Genomic DNA, 21,345 nt, shown 5'->3' on the forward strand with positions numbered 1-21,345 from the left:
GAATAAGAAACAATAAACCCACGATGAGTATAAATGTATGATTACACATGACAGAGTGTTGTTGTTGTTGTTTTTTAATTTACGTCGCACTAGAGCTGCACAATGGGCTATACATGACAGAGTGAGGGCAGACAAATGATAGATTACGAAAAAAAATAAACAAAAATCATACTAGATAAAATGTCAATGAATAATTTGAAATGGNTTTGGATAAATTTGAAGTAGTCACATTTTTGAAATGCCATTTCTCGCCATTTTCTATCGCGTAGTCATCTGAGTAGGAAGGACAGGGAGGAGGCGTTACTCATTATGATTAGTATACTGCGCATGCTTAAAAACATGCCTTGAGGGATCATCCTGTTTCCTGAGGATTCACAGGCATCCTCACGCTATACACTACCATATTTATAAGCAACTCAGGTGAGCGATTGGCTATTTTCAATTTCAAAACAACTGAACACGCTAAATATTTTGTATTTACGAACAAACATATAGTTCCAGAAGCTGGCTTTCGACATTGATGTTCCCATCATGAGGAACATTTCCGTACATGCGGAGCCCTGTTTTCCCTATCCGGGCCAATCTTACTCATTGCTGTTCACTGCAGAATAAAATGAATGCAAGAAACATTTTTCTCTCCAATCAAGCAGCTTTCAGTAAGAATACCCTCTAATTACAAAATAAAAATTTAATTTTAGAAATGAAATGAAAAAAATCACGAATGCGGTTCGCTCACTTCGGATCACCGTCGAGGGAGAATGAGTAACTTTATTTGCGTCGCTCAAAAGTTGCTTGTTGTTGTAGTTCATTTACGTCGCTCTAGAGCTGCACAATGGGCTATTGGCGACGGTCTGGGAAACATCCCTGAGGATGATCCGAAGACATGCCATCACAATTTTGATCCTCTGCAGAGGGGATGGCACCCCCGCTTCGGTAGCCCGACGACCTGCACGCGAAGTCGAGCACTTTTCGATAGAACAGTTTAACGAGGACCAATACCACACACCCTCGGGCCTTATGCAGACTGATCCAAGTGGTCACCCACCAGCACACTGACCGCAGCCAGTGATGCTTGACTTCGGTGATATGCTGGGAACCGTGTCTTAACGATCAGTCCACTGCGAGAGCACTAAAGTTTGCACAATTGGCTGTTAGCGATGGTTTTGGGAAACATACCTGATGATCCGAAGACCTGCCCTCTCAATTTCAAAGGGATGGGTAAACGGGATGGCTCCCATGCTCTGGTAACCATCAAAGGACTGTCAAGCGAAATCTAGCAATATACAGTAAAACAGTTTAACGGGAATCAGTTCCACACACCCTCCATCCCAACGCAGGACGGATCAAAGTGGTTAACCACCCACATAGCTACCACAGTCAGTGATGCTTTCATTATCTAATGGGAACCATGTCTTACGACCGAGGACAGTGGGACCGAGGGTCCTACTGACCAGCGAAAAGGTCACCAATGAGGCTCTCCTTTTTTCTCTGAAATGATCTAAAGTACGTGAACTGCATTCAGAGCGAATGGATGCCCGCGAGGTCATGAGTTCGATTCTCCCTGGCCGAAGACTCTGTGTCCAAATGGCAAGTTAAATATGCCGGGGTTACAACGTCCTCCAAGTTCGCAAAACAAACCAATACCTCTAGAGTACCAGGTCGGAGATTGATCATGCTCATATTAAGTCAAAATTGCGATCTGCAGATGAATGGATGGTTTGTGAATGTGTACTCCCTGTAAAACGGGATGTGTCGTATGTATGTTGTGTTGGATCGTCCTTCAGGAGGTTTTCCAGTACGTCGCCAATAGCCCATTGTGCAGCTGTAGTGCGACGTAAATAAATGTATCAGTACCAGAGAGAATGATCCTTAAGGGACTGTTCCCCTGTATGGGATTCACGCTTCTTCTATATTTTTCGCTGAAAGTCTATTTTTCTACAAGTTCCTTTCAAGTTCTCATTCTTCCTAGTTGGTGATCGGAGTTGTGTCAATCGCATACAGTACGAACCAGCCTTTAGCCTATCTGCAGCTTGTTGAAACTCCGTCCGTACTGTTCATAGCATTGCACCTTTCAAACACACAATGCGCCTAAGAATCTGTTTCGAAATTTAAACGACATTATTTGTTATGAAAGTATGTTGCTTTATCATATAAGAAACACGAGCCTTTTAAATCAGTTAATCATTTCGAGTAGCATTTATGGCCTATAGAAAAGGCTATTTTGGGAATGCTTTACGTGTTAGATCGAGAGATCAAGCACAAATAAGTTTATTTCGATATTAATCACCAAAATATCACCAAAATAAGTTTATTTCGAAAAACTTAAGAGCTAATTGTAGATTTACCTTTACTATCTTTAGCACACAAGCAGAGCTTTTGTTGTAATATTCCCGAATATGGTAGAAAAAATGATCCACACTTAGCTCTACACTCTAAATCAGAGATAATGTTGTTAGTAGGATCATAACCTCCGGGCGAATAGTGGAAATACTCAGCTCCATTCAGATAAATGCAATCACCATCAGTTACTGCTAATGTATCTGTAAATTTAAAGAAAAAGAATCATTTTTACCACTAACTTTTATAATTCATTTCATTCTTATAAAAATTTGTATTTTATTGCATTTTGATTTTATATACATATGGGTAGTATATAAAATACTTTTTTTCCCAAATCACCATATAGTAGCTCATGGATAACTTCCTTAATATTCATCCCATTGAATTTGACATTTATTTCTTTACAGCTTTTAATCAAAATCAATTAAAAGATAAATCATCATTTAAATAGTATTCAGTATTTTAAAACAATTTAATTTTATATGTAGCTGTTTTGTGAAAAACAAATTTTTAGAATATCACTTGTGTTGCAAAAAATTATGCACGCTTCTAAATTCAAGAAAAAAAAATTCAAGAAACTAATAAAAATTGTAAAAGTTATCGAGTTTTTATTATGAAATGTTCCCAGAATAAAGTATTTTATGCTATTGATCAAATCAACATTTAATTTACAAAATTTTTATTCATCAACTATTTAAATATGGCCTTTACTATTTTATTAACTATATAAAACCATTTCGAATGAAATAAAAATATTTTTTTTATTTATTATCAATAAATCAACATAGAAAAACACTTATATGGGTTTTGAGATAATCATAACGGTTTTTTCGCTTAAATTAATTGTTCTTATAAAAATGGAAATGATATTTTTTAATTATCTAAATGAAAGAAAATTAATATTTTTTCAAGAATTTTTTTTTAATGTTTTATTGCTTGATTCGTAAGTAAAATACAAGGTGAGTATTATAAAGGAAAAGTGAGAATTATAACACTTAACTACTGACTAAAGCACACACATTAAAGTAATGAGAATTGAATTGAATTATTTAAGTTCTGATAAATAAGGATTTTACCTTTGAAATAAAAATCTGGAATTTGATATTTAAAGAAATTTTTTTTAATTAGCTTCTAATTCTTTCTCAAACTAGAATAGACATTTTCATATATACATTCCCTTAAATTTTATATCTAATGTAGTTATAGAGACGTGCCAAATCTCTCATCAGTAGGCAAATCACCATGTTTTATGTCTAAAAAAATACTTCCCTGATTTATCAAGAGGAAAATTCCTTCCCTGTAATGAGAATACTTTAGCTATTATTTAAAATTTTTAAAAAATGGTTCAAGGGGGTGATCTCATATATGCTAATTAATTAGTGCAGACCGTATTTTGAGTTATGAAATCAGACACAAGCAAATACTTTCATTGAATTAAAAAAAAAAATTTCAATTGAATTTCCGATTTTTGACCCCCAAAATATAGGGGCAGCCACAATATCTGATACATGGTAGCAATAGTTAGGTAATTTTTATTATATGACTCTTTTTAAAATTCGATTTCTCAAAAACTATTCGACCAATTTATTTCAAATTTCGTATTGTGCAATTTAAAAAAATGGTGTAAAAAATTGTAAACCTTACATTTTAAATTTCTTTCGACTATTATTAAATAAACTAATAAAAAAAATAATAAATATTTATACTAAAAGTTATCTTTTGCATGGAATTATCTTCGAATAAACAAATTTTATAATTGTGTGCAAAAATGCTTGAATTCGCTTTAGAAGTTCACGAGCTATGGCGAAATACGCAAAAAGTAAAATTAGCATTAAAGGGTCCAAACATTAGATCACTCGCCTTATAAACTATTGGGTCCATGTTTCCCAGATTGCGGCTACCTCCTATATTTTGGAGGTCAGAAATCCGAATCTATCTTGGTAAAGGTTTGTTTATTCAGAGAAAGTCTGTTTTATGTCTGATTTCGCAACTTAAAATATCATTAATTAGCATATTTGAGGTCACCCTCTCGAACCTATAAGACTAAGTCCTAGAACGTAAGGATCCAATTATTAGATTCTTCTGGATAGTCATTTTTCCAATTATTAGATCTTATTCTGGATAATCATTTTTTTTTTTTTTTTGAGCACTTTATACTCGTATATTTTGAACTTGCAGATGTTTCGAAATAATTGCTTTTGTTCTTATAAAGTTATGCATATTTTTTAAAATAAGTTACACAAATTTCAAGCAAAACTGGAATTTTTTTTTTTTTTTAATCAAATAGCTATCTAAAGGAACTTCAAAGGAAATCAGGTATTATATAACATTATTATAAAATTATAAATACGAAATTTAATACTTACAATTAATCCTTGTTACAATAAAGACCTGAAAAAATATATATTTTTGTCAAATTCAATAATTAAATAATGAAATTTATTACTGTGCATTTCAAAAATTTAACCGAATAAAAATATATTTAAAACCTGCTGAAATCTGGAATTTTGTACTAATGAATACTTCACTTGAAAATAGATTAATTCCGTAAAACAACTATAAATAATAATCTAGAAACAAAATCCGATTTAAGTTATTTATTATCCAATTGTTAAAATAATTTTCTGTTTTAATTAAGTTAAAATTTAAAAAAGAGGAATTAGTCAAGTACGCAAGTGAAATTTTTTCTAAAAGAATGAAATAGTTGATTTTATTTTAAGAGAAACAAATTATTTTTAATACATTTAATTCATTATTTTTTTGACACAATTAATTTCTCCATTTAATATTCAAAACATATAATTTTTTTAAATTAACATACATAAATACAGCGTATGTCACCATTCCTTCCGAGGTTTAGAAAGCAGATAACAAAGAAAATATCACCCATTACATCAACAAATTTTAATTTACTTGATAATGAAACATCACAAGTTTTTTTTTTCTCTACAAGTGTTCAATATGTGAACCTTTGATGATGTGCGAAACTTTAAATCTGATGTCAAATTCTTGCCACACTCGCTGCAACAGGTCACGATCAATGGTAGTGAATGCAGTTGTGTTTCGTCATCGTAATTCTGAAAAATTACGTGGCATAGGGGGTATGAACACGCAGTCTTTGATATGACCCCATAAAAAAAACAGGAAGTTAAGTCTGGAGAGCGTGGTAGCCATGGCAGAAGGCAATTCGTCGCTCAACCTGCTTTCAATTTAACGACAGAGAAGCTCGTTATTTAGAAAATCATGATTATCTGTGAGATTATGGGGGTGCCCTATCTTGTTGAAAATTAACGACACATTGTTATGAGGCCGCCACAGCATATCGAGGTAAAGAACGCCATTAACTGCAAATTGACTTTCGACTTGAAATCTGCCGTGTCACCAAAGGTTCACATATTGAACACTTGTGAAGAAAAAAAAACTTGCGATGTTTCTTTATAAATATATATGATAAATTTCTCTCAAGTACTTTTAAAATAGAATTTGGGTTCTTGTGCGCAAGTGGTTCGTTTTTTAAATAATCTGCGCAGACTACTTATAAGAAACCGTGTGGAGGCTTTCTGATGTGGGAGGTGATGGCTCTCCTGACCAAATTATTGGGTCCATATTTCCCAGACGCCGGCCTGGTGGCCGAGCGGTTAGCGTGCCTGACTGCGAAGCCATAGGCTGTGGGTTCGAATCCCGCTCTGGGCATGGGTGTTTCTCTGTCTCTTTGTGCTGTCCTCTGTTGTGTGTGTGTATGATGTGTGAATGTGGCCCACCCTATAAACGGCTTTGTGGCAGTGTGGCGTGGGCAATGTTGCTCGCCTCCGTGGCTTTGGTTCACAGGTGTCCACTGGGTAACGCGAAATGAGCAACAATTCTGGCATAGTATAGGCAAAAGATTCAAAATTCAGTGCCAGCCATTGGAAAAAAAAATATATTTCCCAGACCTCCTCTGCGCCAACCCCTATATTTTGGAGGTCATAAATTCGAATCTGCAGAAAACAAGTATGTTTATTCAGAGAAAGTACGTTTTTGCGTCTGTCCAAATTAATTAGCTGTATGAGGTGAATTTTTTGAACCATTAACCATACCTGCCAACTCTTCCGGAAGATTTTATTTTTATATTTAAAGTGGTAGTAAATATACACTATTTTTTCTATTATAAACTTAATTTTTAAATGATTTTGATCACCACTATTCTTACAAAAATTAAGCACATATATTAATTTGCGTTACTATCATGGATACTTAAGTTTGCTCATATACAACGTATTTGTTTGCTTAAATTTGAAGTTTTAATTCCATTTTAATACCACTGGGAAAAATGATAATGGAAGGGATTAAAAGTTGGCAGGTATGCAGTTACCTCTTCGAGACGGGCGAGTCATATATGCATTCTCAGGGTGTCGGTAATCAGGATGAAAAAGATTAAACTGGTAGCCAAACTATTTTTTACAGCAGTTTATTTGTGGGCGGGGTAATAACAGTTTGCTTTATTTAATTCACCAATTATGTAGTTCGAATTAAATATTGTATAGTTACACTTTCAACACACAAGGATTAGATGTGTTAGATTCATTTAAAGTGAAAGCAAAAATAAGTCTATCAAATTAGCAATGCCCAAACTTAAGCTACCGCTTTTTATTTTTTACTATCCTGATTCTATAAGAATACATTCATGACTCACCCGTCCCGAAAGGGTTAAGATTGAGTCCGATCATCAGATCAAAAGTTATTCAGGATGGCCCGTTTTTTATTTTGGACATTGCACTAGAAGCTTGAATTTATAATAATTTTATTTATTAAAGCTGTTGTGTTGATGTTGCTATGGCGACCGAAAAAAAATCGAAGAAGAAAAAACTCAGGCAATGTGATGGAACAATTCATTTAAATAAAAAGGTAGTTTTTCAGGAAATTGGAGTCAGAAAATCATTTTATGTATATTAATAAAAGAAGAGAACGAAAGAATTTTAAACTTTCTGGCAGAGTCTAGCAACAACGTTAACACATTGCTGACCGGCAACTTTTCTGAAAATAACCCCCATGTGACTGGCTATTGTTTTGAAAGAGGATGTGGAAGTAAAACAATATAAATAAACTTTAAAAATTGTAAATTTTTAATGCCGTATGATAAAAAGTGTAACAATAACTTGCATGTAATGGTAATGGTACACCACAAGTTTTGCAAATATATCAAATTTCATAAAGTTATAATAAATTGGTAGAGTACTAAATAGTAAAACTTGAAAAGTAAGGAATATTACGCCCACTTTTTAAAATAGTCACCACGAGATCACTGCTAACGAAAACACGGGTTAACTCGTGACCGGCCACCAACGTTTGACCACGAAAACAGGAGTCAATTCGTGCCCGATCAGCTATGTGTTAAGAGTAATTTTTCGCATTTGCAATTTCGATCGAAATTGAGTTTAAGCATTGATAAAATCGAATTCGAACAATATGAAATTTAAAACATATTGTAATTTTAAATTCCAAGTACATTAACAACAGAACTAATAAATCATGAACATAAATGTCAGTTTGTTAACATATATTTCTTTGAAAAAGGCGTGACCATCAAGCACATACGCCGTTACTGTGGTTTAATTTTATTTCTATATTTTTTTTCCTTAGGTTGACCTTCATGGTTAAAAAAAAGGATTCGTTTCTGCTAAATAAATTAACTCTTGAATACCCTCATTTGACATAACACGTTTGACTATTGCGGAGCAGATAATGGATTGAAAATATCAGATTTTTCACGGATTGATGGATCCATTTCATTAAGGTTAGGCAATCATTGTTCATCTTCAAAATGAATACCTGTGACGTCACACAATGGATAGAGCCACGCCCGAAAATGTATTTGGAACATTTTGATAAGGGTTATTTCCTAACTACATGAATTATTCCTTTTTCTTTTTTTGAGGCATCAGATTTAGTCATCAGTATATTAATCAAATTTTTGACTAAAACATATCAAATAGTTATCTAACGGTTAAAACATGCATAATATCCATATAGCCATTCTACCAATTTTTCATGCTTTATGGGGAAAAAAAATTTCTTGTAATAACTAAGTTTAATTTATTTTTAATGTATAATTCCTTTTTTTCCTCCTTAAATTTGAATTTGCATTAAAGTTACTTTCCACTGCGTTACATGTAAAGTATTCATAAGTTCCAAACGCTACTTCAGCTCTATTGTGGTAACAGAAAAAGAAAGGAAAGTAACAGGAAAAGAAAATTGTTTTCCAGTGTTATCTTAATATACTTTTTTTTTCTTTTCATAAAGTTGGGAATACTTGAAAGGTTTCATAGCCGAAACAAAAATTGACAACTAAAGGGACAGATATTTACCCTTAATTGTTATCAGATATGTATCGGTTTAGGTCTCTCTGATACTTTCATTTTAAGTTTGAGTACGTATATACTTGTTTTTTTTTCTTGCACTCTAAATCCTGTTTCTCTTTAATCTAGAACATTACCATTGAGTTGAAGGATAAATTACCCACACCACTTTCTTTCATAAAAGAACCTTTTGCATTACTGTAAAATTATGCATGTATTTAGGCTCACAGAACTTCTTGGTGGACCTAATACTTGGTGGATTTTAAGGAATAATTAAAGAATTGATTGTTGCAATAATTTAGACACCAGAGTAAGTAAGCAATTTAAACAAATATATGACTTGCTAATAGTGCGGTGAAATTTTAAAGAGATTTCAAAATTGAAAAAAAATATTAAGGTTACCTCAATTCTTATTTCGCTACTACTTTAAATATTGTACCTTGCGAAAGAGTTGTGAGTTGGCTTTTATGCTATTCTAGAAGTGGATATAAACTATTTATGGGTATGATTTCTTTTTATACCCGCAAATAATGCAGCTGATTTTAAATTTTACATAACTCCGTTTTCCCAACATTGATTAGATAAAACTGATTAAAGGAAAGGTATGTCTTCAATAAAATTTATATTATTGCTTTACAGCCAAATTTTTTAATGCTTTTAATTAAATACTAATAAAATATAGAAGAGTGTTGTGCATAAGTTGCAAATATTAGGAAATCTAAGTTCCTTATCATACTTATCTGACAATTTCCACTCTTTTTTCAAAAAATGTTTCGTCGTGTTAAAAAAAAACCATTTTTTTATTCTTCGTAATAAAAGAGATTTAAAAGGGTTTTTACAATCAAGATGTTTGATTTAATCAAAAATTTAAGTAAAAATCTGATAATTATGTAAAGATGTTAATAAATGATGGCTAAAAAAAGGAATTTGTGCCGAAATTGAGGAAATTTAGTTATCCAACCGCCTACTTTAGGAAAACATCTTCCCTGAAAGCGCAATTATGGCAACTGTGAAGTTGTTTTTGGTATAGAAAATGTATTCGGATTAAGTATAATGTCCGAATGTTGGGAAATAACTTATGTTGGGAATGTTGGGCAATAACCGCCTACTTTAGGAAAACATCTTCCCTGAAAGCGCAATTATGGCAACTGTGAAGTTGTTTTTGGTATAGAAAATGTATTCGGATTAAGTATAATGTCCGAATGTTGGGAAATAACTTATGTTGGGAATGTTGGGCAATAACCGCTTNCTTTCTTTCATAAAAGAATCTTTTGTATTACTGTAAAATTATGCTTGTATTTTGGAGGACAGAGCTTCTCGGTGGACCTAATACATTAGATTTTAAGGAATAATTAAAGAATTGATTGTTGCAATAATTTAGACACCAGTGTATGTAAGCAATTTAAACAAATATATGACTTGTTAATAGTGCGGGGAAATTTTAAAGAGCTTTCCACATTAAAAAAAAAATATTAAGGTTACCTCAATTCTTATTTCGCTACTACTTTAAATATTGTAGCTTGCGAAAGAGTTGTGAGTTGGCTTTTATGCTATTCTAGAAGTGGATATAAAATATTTATGAGTATGATTTCTTTTTATACCCGCAAATAATGCAGCTGATTTTAAATTTTACATAACTCCGCTTTCCTAACATTGATTAGATAAAACTGATTAACCCGTTTTGTCCCGAATTTATATATTGAAATGATACAAAAAGTGGTTTTATGGAAAAAGTGGTATAATATATTTTCGAAATTAATTGTTTTTCTACTGTTAGGGCATTCGAAAAGTCTTTGATAGATCAATAAATACTTGCTTCTTTTAATTCTAGATCTAATCAGAAATAACTAAATCATTGTGGTATCTGAGAATCTTTTAATTCACCCAGATAAATAAAAATACTGAAAAAAGTTTCCCACCACAATGAATGTTTTTGAAAAAAGGAACTGTTCTAAATATATGACGCTGGGCGTTAACCGGTTAAAGGTGGATCAATTGTACGTCTTCAATAAAATTTATATTGATTGCTTTACAGCCAAATTTTTTAATGCTTTTAATTAAATACTAATAAAATATTGAAGAATGTTGTGCATAAGTTGCAAATATTAGGAAAGCTAAGTTCCTTTTCATACTTATCTGCAGAGATGCCAACTGCTCCGGACACGCCAAAATAATTAAGAAAACGGTAAATAACTACAAAGCAAATTTCGCAAATATTTGACTATTTTTGCTTGCTTTTTTAAAGGTATAGCATGGCATAAGTACTACAAAATGGTGAATTATATAAACTTGAGAAATTATTTAGAAAAAGTGCTTGGTAAAAATCAACTAAATTGAATTTATTAAACCAAGAATCACAATTGATAAACTACCACCTTAAAATATATATTTGCTATCTGGAGCAAGTTGGCATCTCTGTATCTGCCAATGTCCACTTTTTTCACAAAAAATGTTTCGTCGTGTTAAAAAAAAACATTTCCCCCCTCCCCTTCGTAATAAAAGTGATTTAAAAGCCTTTATACCCGAATGTTAGGAAACAACTTATTAGTTTAAATTTTCTTTATATGCAATTTGTTTTTTAATTTCATAACTGGTGAAAAAAAAATCTCTTAGAAGGTATATTACAAGAGATACTCATGATAATGTTATTTTAGCATTCATTTAGTCTTTGGAATTTTAATCAATTTAGAGGCCTTACTTATTTTAATTGGATATTGCGAATATATCACTTCATAATACCATAAACGACTATCGTATCAGTTCAATATTCTTTTAAAATTGATTAATAAAGAAAAATTCGATACTGCTAGTCGTATTGAGAACAGTCGTTTCAAGCTTTACTAGAGCTTGAATTAAATGGAAAAAAAATCATAAAATATAATATTTTTTGTTGTTTTATTGTGACGAGAAATTTTCTATACAGTTTAGAAACATAATTATTTTAAAATCTGCTCATCTGAGATAAAATTAAAAAATTAAAAAAAAAGATCTGATCTGTTTTTTGATTTGAGCAGGAATTTATGATTTAATATATGTTAGAGCTATACAATTTGAGAAATTTTTTGAGATATTACCTTAGCAAATTGCATTACAGATTGAAGCCTAGTTTAAATGATAAAATGGGGATTTTTTGTGTTGATTATATACTCTTAATTATTGTTGAGATAATTAACGTTCTAAGGTTGAACAAAAATAGGAAAATACTTCCATAATAATGCTATGTAAGCAATCTTTCTTTTAGTATCAAATGTTTTGGAAGATTTTTCATTTCAAAACTGTCGGCACCATTCGAAAGATCATGCTTGAAGCTTTTAGAAAAAGTGTTCTTTTTTTTTTAACCCATACAAAAATGAGGAGAGGACGTTAATAACTTTTTTCTAGCTTTAACATCAGTAATTTTATAAATCATTCAATAAGATTGCAATTCTTTTAAAAGAAAACTTTTTTTATTATATTGGTACTTAAATAGGAAAGGAGCTTTTAACATCCTACGCTCATTTTGGTTAATGCAAAGTTGGAACATCATTACTGAAAACTTGAAACATGATGCATACCTGCCAACTCTCCCGGATTTCGCGGGAGATTTTATTTTCATATTTAAAGTAGTAGTAAATATATACTATTTTTTCTTTTATAAATTTAATTTTTAAATGATTTTGATCACCACTATTTTTACAAAAATTAAGCTTACATATTAATATGCGTTACTATCATGGTTGTCAACTTAATTTTTTTCAAATACAACGTATTTGTTTGCATAAAATTGAAGTTTTAATTCTATTTTAATACCACTGGGAAAAATGATAATGGAAGGGATTAAAAGCTGGCAGGTCTGCATGATGTTTGAAATTGTGTCGTTCGCTCTCTACTTAAAACCTACCAAAACATTAGCTTGCTAATAGAATAATTGTTTACCGAGATTAAATATAGAAGCATCACTTTTGCTAAACTCATGCCAGTTGAAGCTAGCATTGATTAAATGCGCTGAGGTGTTGGTTAAATCTTTATACTGTGAGTAGATTAGCTGTTATATATAAACTAAAAAATTTAATAAAAGGTGGTAACAACAAGTTTTCTGTTTCTCTTTATCTTTTCAAATGTCATCGATTGCTTATAATCGATTAAAATTATCACCATTTATCAGACTAATGCAAAAACTGTGATCAATTTATTTGGTTAAAATACTGCTTGCACCATTGCTAGATTTTTACGAGTTTTTAACCCTAAATAAACACCACTTTTATCCAACTTTTGCAATCTTAAATTAAAAAATTTTTTCCTGTAGAGTGAAAAGGCAATATTAAAATTAAAAATAATAGGAATTTTTTTTAAAAAAAAATTCTTATGGCTTAAAACCACGATCAAATTATTATCAAAAGTTTTATATTAAGCAAAAATAATTTATATAAAGTTAATAATTATATTAAAGTTAAAAAACAAATTAAATTAAATTTCAGTGACAGAAAAAACTATAATTTAATCAGATTTAAACAAATCGTATTCATAATATTTCAGACTGCAATAAATATATATTAATTTATTATGGTGAACCTAATTGAGATACTAGTCTTCATCTTTTTAGAACGAATAAGCTCCCAAAATGGGAGCTTATTCGGCATCTTAAAGGTAGCGGTTCCCAATTTCTTTTATCTACGGAACTCTAAACTACTCCGATTTTTTTTAAAAAAAGTGTTAATTTGCAGGGGCAAATATGCTAAGAAAATTTCGAAATATGTAATGTCAATGAAACTTTTTCATTGTTTTATCATTAAGTCTATCACTATTATTTATGTTAGGCAGTTGTTATTTACGTTATTATAGTTGTTATTGATGTTAGGTTGTTTAGTTCGCTGGTCTGCAGCAGCTATGTTTGCGTCGTTTAAGTTAAGTCTAGTAATGTTTACCGTATAAGTTAAATTAAAAATATTTTTCAAAGAATGTTTAACATCATGTTCACTCCCGCCCAATCAAAGTTAAAATAAACTATGCATTTGATAGGGGAAAAAAGTTTTGCACAGACGAAACTATTTGAAGCAATTTTTCTGCCACTAAAACAATTGCAATTTATGAATTAGTGAACAATTAAAAATTAAAACTGAATTAATATAAAAGTGAATTTGATGTTATTAAGAGTGAAATTTATAAAATAGGTCATGATTTTCGAACTATCTCCTTGGTAAACTCTTAGAGCAGCGATGTCAAACTGATCCGGATAGCGGATAAATATTTTAGAGTGGTAGTTTTTTGATGTATGTTTCTTGATAGTATATTCGATTTATAAGAAGGAAAGAACATCCATGCCTCTGATCGGGATTCGAACACTGGACATTTCTGACATGAGGTCAGCTCCTTGGCAATCATACAGCCCGGTTGGCCAAGTCTTATCTTACAAAGATATATTTGTAAATTAAAGGAAATGAATTAAAATATTGATCAATTTAATCAATGATTCATTTAATTCTTTAAATAAAATAAAAAATAAGGATTCTAAAATATCCAGTCACCTTAAGAAATATTTGCTATGACTTATTAAATTTTTCCTGATCCTGTAAACCCATTAACACCCAAAACTTTTTTTTCTCTCTCGTTTACGATTTTAAAAAATCTAGCAATTTAATTGTTTTGGTTAAAGTTATTAGTGTTCACCAAAATGAAATAATAATGCATGTTATATTGTGATTTATATTTGTACTATGCAGTTTTATTTTTGGTTGTGCATTATTTTTTAGCGCAAAGTAGCAGGGACATTAAAATTATAACTAATAACAAAATTACTTTCAGGAAGTAATATTTTATTATTTAGGTTATTTGAACAATTCAATTCAATAATAAAAAGCGTTTGTACGCATTTATTTCGCATGTTCCACAGAGATGTCAACTTGCTCCGCCTTGTAGGTTATTTCTTAATTTAAGTTATTGTTTACTTGTTTAAGTTATTTTTTCCTCAGTATTTTTCATTTTAAATAATTTCTCCACCATTTCATATCAAAAATTCAAAATGTCATTCAAATGTTTAACTTTATTAATTTTTTATTATTTTTATTACCGTCGTTGAAAAGCCGACCCAATTTTTGGGTATACGACTACCAATGCTCAACCACGTAGCCTTGCAATTTTGAACACAATCTAGAAGACAAGGGAACTCCTGGATGAAATATTAGGAGAAATTTGCCTTCGCGGAGGACTTTTTGGATCTAACCAGCATACTTGGAGAGGAAGACCCAGAGAACCTCCCACGGTTAGCCTCACTGCAAGGGGACTCATATCAAATGTCCTTATGTTTATAAAAGGTACTTGGTTAAAAAGTTATGTTTATAAAAGGTGTTTATAAAATGTACCTTATGTTTGCCTACCACTGAGGAAATTTTACTGGGATTCGAACCCAGTTCATCTCATTGGAAGGCGAATGCTTTATCCCCTGAGCCATCGAGGCTCAAATGCTCAACTTTATTGCAGTAATCTCGTACTTCGTTTGCATTATACCACTTCATCGAAGCACCATAAAGTTCAAAGTTAAAGATGAATGGGACTCAAGTTAAAGACAAAGCGACCTCAGGCATCACCTCCTATATCAAGAAGCCTCCACACGGTCTTTTATAAGTAGTCCGCGCAGACTGTTTAAAAAGTGAACCAGTTGTGCGCGTGAACCCAAAACCTTTTATAAAAGTAAATGACAGAAATTTATATTATATATTTGTGAATTGAAACTGTAGTGGTTGACAAGTGAATAAAGCAAACCAATAATATTCATAAATAAAATAAATTTTTAGTCATATATTTGCTACCACTTTCTCATTTTAACTAGATTTTGTATTAAGTGACTCGTGTAGAAAGAGGGTATCCTTCACAATGGTCTGATCGGACTACCTATAAAAACCGTGTGGAGGCTTTCAGTAGGCGTCCACACGGTTTTTTATAGGTAGTCCACCTACCGAACGAGTTATTTAATACTATGTATATTAATGTTTATTTCACTTTTTGCTTGCATCTCAAACATGTCATATTTTTAAATTTTTATTTCTCAAGAGCAAATCTACGGAATCTTGGATTTTGTCATTTAAAATTACGAAGATAAAATTAGAGTAAAAATTTGTATTACCTTTCGAAGAGTTTACCCAACTTTTGTTTTATAAAATAAATAAAAGTAATGAATGGTTATAAAAAAAATTTTTTTTGCGCAAGTTAAACTTATATAAATAACATCTTTGGATAAACAATTTTTATAATTGAATGCAAAATAGCTTTGAATCGGTGAAAAGAAAACGAAAGAAAAGCATAAGAGTGAAACAGAATACGCAAAGTAGCTAACGGTAACGAAACGAAAAATAATGGTTAGAAAACGAAACAAGATCAACCGCAGTGAGCAAGAGAAGCAAATTAGGGTGGAAAGCATTTCCACGCGCATAACATTGGTTTCGGATCCCATATTACATATGACTGAACTAGGATTTCAAGGTATTAACATGAGTTGATGTTGCAGGGGAGGGACGAATTTTGGCATAATCGAAATTAAATTTATGTCTAAGATTCAAGCAATGTGCGGCCATAGATGATTTGTCGAATTCTATATGACGGGCATATCTATAGTGTTCTTTTAATCTTAATTAATAAATTACCGTAATTAAATTTAAAGCTATTCTTCGAGTGTTCAAAACATGTCGAATGTTGCCACGTTTAGAACTTTTTTGAAGCAAATGAAGTCGTTATATGTCGAGTATATGAGGATCATATTTTCTAGATTGAAGAAATCTTCTATTTTGAGGGTACAGAATTCCACTCGGTATTTAAAAAAATGCCCCATTTTGTATCCTAAACTTTTTCTGAACAGAGTGCGGAAAAATAAAAATTTAAAAACTATTAATCTAATGATTGAAAACTTCGATATATTTACTGAAAGAGTTAGCTCAATTAACTTATTTATAAAACTAGAATAGTATTTATTTGCTGTTATTTTGTAACTATCCACACATACATATTATTAAAAAAATATACGATAATTTTCAATAATTAAGTGAGTAAAGAAACTGAAACAATTGATATTAACACTAGGATTACGGACGTGTCATATATATCTATCTCTACGAACACGCGTCAATTTGACGCATGAACGAATACATATGACAGCACTCACAAAGATGCCAACTTGCTCTGGACAGCAAATATATATTTTAAAGTGGTAGTTAGCGATATCGGATAATGGATTGAAGTATTGTAGGTACATTCCTATTGTTATTGATGTGATGTTTGCATGTTTACTCAAAATTTTGTCTAAACTACGATCGCGTCAAATTGACCCATATCCGTAGAGATAGATATACCACAAAGAGAATTTCAATATTTCAACGCTTTTGAAGAAAATAGACATTAATATATATTTACCTCGATCAATGATTAAAAGTCATCACAAGAGATAAAATAAAAATGCGAGCGGATTTTGTAATTTTCCTTATAGAATTCGAAATGCGTCAAAATGCCGCTTCCCGTAAACCTAGTGTTAAGTAACAGTAAAAAAAGAAAATATTTAACCCATTGCAGCCACTTGTTAAGTGAAGTTGCTGTTATAATTTTCAAATTAAGTGAATTAAGAAGCTAAAACGATTGATATCCGGTTACAGTAAAAAAAAAAAATTACTCATTGCAGCCACTTGTTACGCGAAATTGCGCTCTCTTTTTTCCAAAAATACAAAATAGATAATTGATCATTAATAAAAGACATTGTGATAACAAACAATTCAAATATTAACAAATTATAACTCGATTCATTATTCCACTTTTTAAAACATTAAAAAACTGATTTTAATTGTTTAAAATAACTTCAAGCACTTTACTTGAAGATATTTCGAAGCATCATATTCATATTTACGAAAAAGTAAAGGTGGTATCAAAAATTATAACCCGTTTTAACATTTATTTGAAAGAGCAGATACATTCGCATACCTGTTAATTTTTCCGGATTTTCCGGAAGATTTTATTTTTAAAATTTATCTGGCAGTACTTTTATGAATTCAAGCTCTATTATTGTTTTAAATTCTTCGAGACGGGCGAGTCATATATGCATTTTCAGGGTGCCGACAATCACGGTTAAAAAGATAAAACTGGTAGTCTAACAACTTTTATTGCAGTTTGTTCGTGGGCGGGGTATTAATAGTTTTCTTTATTAATATCACCAAGACTTAGTTCAAATAAAAAACTATATAGTTACTCTTTTAACAAACATGGATTGGATGCATTAGATTTAAAGTGAAAGCAAAAATAAGGTATCTCAAATTAGCCATGCCCAAACTTAAGCTACCGCTTTTTATTTTTTTCCATTCTGTTTCTGAATTCATACGAATGTATTTATGACTCGCCCGTCCCGAAAGGGTTAATAAATTTGATTTAAAAATGATTTTGACTATCGTTGCATTCAAATAATTTAAACATACATATCGAAGATCTACCACTTTTCGTTGCGTATTTTGATAAGTGAGCTAAATATTAACCAGTTAACGCCCAGTGTCATATATTTAGGACAGTTCCTTTTTTCAAAGACATTCATTGTGGTGGGAAACTTTTTTCAGCATTTTCATTCATTTGGGTGAATTGAAAGATTCTCAGATACCACAATGATTTAGTTATTTCTGATTAGATCTAGAATTATAAGGAGCAAGTACTTTCTGATCTATCAAAGACTTTTTGAATGTCCGAACAGTAGAAAAACCAATTAATTTCAATATTATATTATAGCACTTTTTCCATAAAACCACTTTTTGTATAATTACAATATATAATTTTGGGACAAAACGGGTTAAGGAAACGTCAGTTTACGATATATTGTAGATTCTCATATCATTCTTCTACCAGTAGATAAAAGCTTCTTTGAAGAGCTTAAAAGTTGGCATCGTATAGTAACTCAAGCATCCATATTTATGGAACGAATATACAATCAAATCCTATATAGTGAACCATTTGCGACTCCAGCAATAAGTCCACTATAAGCGATAGTTCAGAGATGCCAGCTTGCTCCGGACAGCAAATATATATTTTAAAGTAGTAGTTTATCAATTGTGATTCTTGGTTTAATAAATTCAATTTAGTAGATTTTTATCCACCACTATTTCGAAATAATTCGTAGGCTTATATAATTCACCACTTAATAATACCTACGTAATGCTAAACCTTTTAAATTGCGAGCAAAAATAGTCAAATATTTGCTAAATTTACTTTGAAGTTATTTACCGTTTTTTTTAATTACTTAGGCGTGTTCGGAGCAGTTGGTATCTCTGACAGTTCANAAGATAAAACTGGTAATCAAAGTATTTCTTTAGCAGTTTATTTGTGGGCGGAGTTATAATTTTTTGATTTATTTAATTCACCATTACTTTGTTCAAAATAAAACTATTTAGTTATACTTTGAATTAACATTGATTATATATATGATTAAACTAACAATAATTAAAATAAAAGCAAAGTAAGTCTGTCAAATTAGTAACGACTAAATTTAAGTTACCGTTTTTTCTTTAATTGCAACTTGATTCTGATTTTGTACGAATGCTTTTCTGAATCACCCGTCCCCAAGGGGTTAATTTCGTAATTTTTGGAGTTTTTTATAAATGTCTTTTATGTTCTTCCTTTATGTTTTTCATTATTTTCGAAAAAAGTTGCAATTCCAATCGTTGGAATGACCAATTCGTTCTCTGATACGTCTGTTTTTTAGGACCACTAGCATTATTCATTTAATTGAAATGACTCATCTTAAACTTTCCTTTATAATGTGCACTTCATTTTTAATTGAAAGTCATAATTATATAATTTTGAACTAATCACATAAGCAAAATATTTTGTATCATTTATTTAAATAACTTCAAGAAAAGAAATTCGAGTCCATTATAAACGAACTATCAGCTGTTCATTATTAGCGTATGAAACAACATTAGTTGAATAGCAGTTCGGACAAGACCACTAAAAATGTTCATCATTACGGAGTGTTCACTATATGGTTCATTATAGCTGGGTTAGACTATATTTGGATAGGACGAATGTTGCTTTTACAAAACTGATGTTTTCTAAAATAGTGAATAAGTAGTTTTAACATTTTTCTCGGTGTACTATTTTAGGCATTGCAAAAAAATTATAATAACAGATTAATAAAGCATTAAAAGCTTTTACGTATGATTAATTTTTTTTCCAACTAATTATATTTAGTTATTTTTTGGTTTAAATGTATGGAAATAATAAATTAGAAAATCACTATTACTACAAGGATAAAAATTAAGACTCCCTGAAAATTCGAGTAAGTTAGTAGCAAATATATACACTTGTAAAAACACAACTTTAAATAATAGAAAAACTAAATTAATAGAAAAAATCTATAACTAATTTAAAACTTACCGATACAAAAGCTATTAAATTAAAATTAAATAATGTCAGCATGACTTGGAAACCACTCTAGAAGAATTACTGTGGAATCGTACAATATCACATATTAAGCTTTTGACGTGCGTTCTGTAGGCTTTATCGTAGAGAACTGACCATTTAGTCCACTGGACCTTTGTTTTGAAATTAATGCTTCGTTGATGACAGGATTGCGTAATACCTTTTGCTTTAATGAAAAGGGGGAAAACGATTTGGAAATTCCCCTTCTCTGGGGATTTTTCTCTATTATTGTTGAGAATACCAATGCTACTTAGTTCTTAGCTAAATATTTTTTTAATATCATATATAAGTGTATTAATGAAATACGAAAAATCTTAAAACCTAATATTTATGAACACATTAAAATATTGAAGCTGACGTTTGGTGTATAAATGAATTGGATCTACAATTACGAAAAACCTTATAACCTAATATTTACAAGCAAATACTCATTTTAAAATAATTAAGTTAGCATTTAGTGAATAAATGAATCAGTTCCACAAGAAAATAAGAAAAAATGTTTATAATAAAGTAATTTTTAAATTAGCAGTGCCTGAATTAAAAAGAAAGAATTATCTTCCAATTGTTAAGTTAAAATTTAATTACTTGTCATTGTATCAACATGTTGTCAGCTTCATATAAAATTACCATTAAATTAATACAGTCAAACCCCGCTATAGTGAACACGATTTATAGTGAACTCTCGGATATAGTGAACGAAATGTTTGCTCCTATGCCTTGCAACGCACGTATATGTAATGTCATTTTTTGAGGATATAGGGAACTAAAAAATGAGAGGAAGTTGGATGTTTTGAACTCTTTTCTGTCTTCGACTGATTTATTTTCTTCATTTTTTTGTAACAATTTTGAAATTTCTACGTCAAAATAATTACATATACCGATTTTTAAAACCATCTATAGCATGGAATGTAGCAATAAGCAGCTCGTGTTAGCTTCAGTATTGAATAGCATCATTGAATTGGTTCAGCATTCAAAGAAACCGCAATCTTCCTGTATTTGAGAAATGTTTCAAGTTTAAGTCGATGAATTTGCTAAGGATTTGGTGAGACTACTTATATGAGCTCGAATGACTGGTAAGGTAGGATTAAAAAGCGCAATTACATAAATTCTGGAAAAATTATCGCAGAGTTGGGAAGTGTTGAGGATTGCTCATCAGCTAAAGATTACTTTTTTTTTCTGTACGCACGACGTACAAACGTAATAAAAATAAAACTCACGTAATAAAAAATGCGTGCGCACGTAATAAAAAATAAAA

At 30.9% G+C, this 21,345-nt stretch overlaps 1 protein-coding gene across 2 annotated transcripts in view; it reads right to left on the reverse strand.

The window, feature by feature from the left end:
• LOC107436602 (polycystin-1) overlaps positions 1–20,263 on the reverse strand; it is a 94,102-nt gene extending 73,839 nt beyond the window's left edge. The window contains exons 1-3 of one of the 2 annotated variants that reach the window (XM_043040586.2): positions 20,046–20,263; positions 4,707–4,731; positions 2,346–2,540 (exon numbers count right to left, since the gene is read on the reverse strand). In XM_043040586.2, the coding sequence (XP_042896520.1) occupies positions 2,346–2,540; positions 4,707–4,731; positions 20,046–20,087 (262 nt within the window). In that variant the 5' untranslated portion in view covers positions 20,088–20,263. Of the gene's footprint in view, positions 1–172; positions 462–2,345; positions 2,541–4,706; positions 4,732–20,045 lie in introns of those variants that run through there. The other variant, XM_043040587.2, reaches the window with a different exon arrangement.
• Positions 20,264–21,345: the final 1,082 nt, after the last annotated feature.

This window comes from Parasteatoda tepidariorum, chromosome 9 (assembly GCF_043381705.1).
Source record: "Parasteatoda tepidariorum isolate YZ-2023 chromosome 9, CAS_Ptep_4.0, whole genome shotgun sequence".
Lineage (NCBI taxonomy): Eukaryota > Metazoa > Arthropoda > Arachnida > Araneae > Theridiidae > Parasteatoda > Parasteatoda tepidariorum.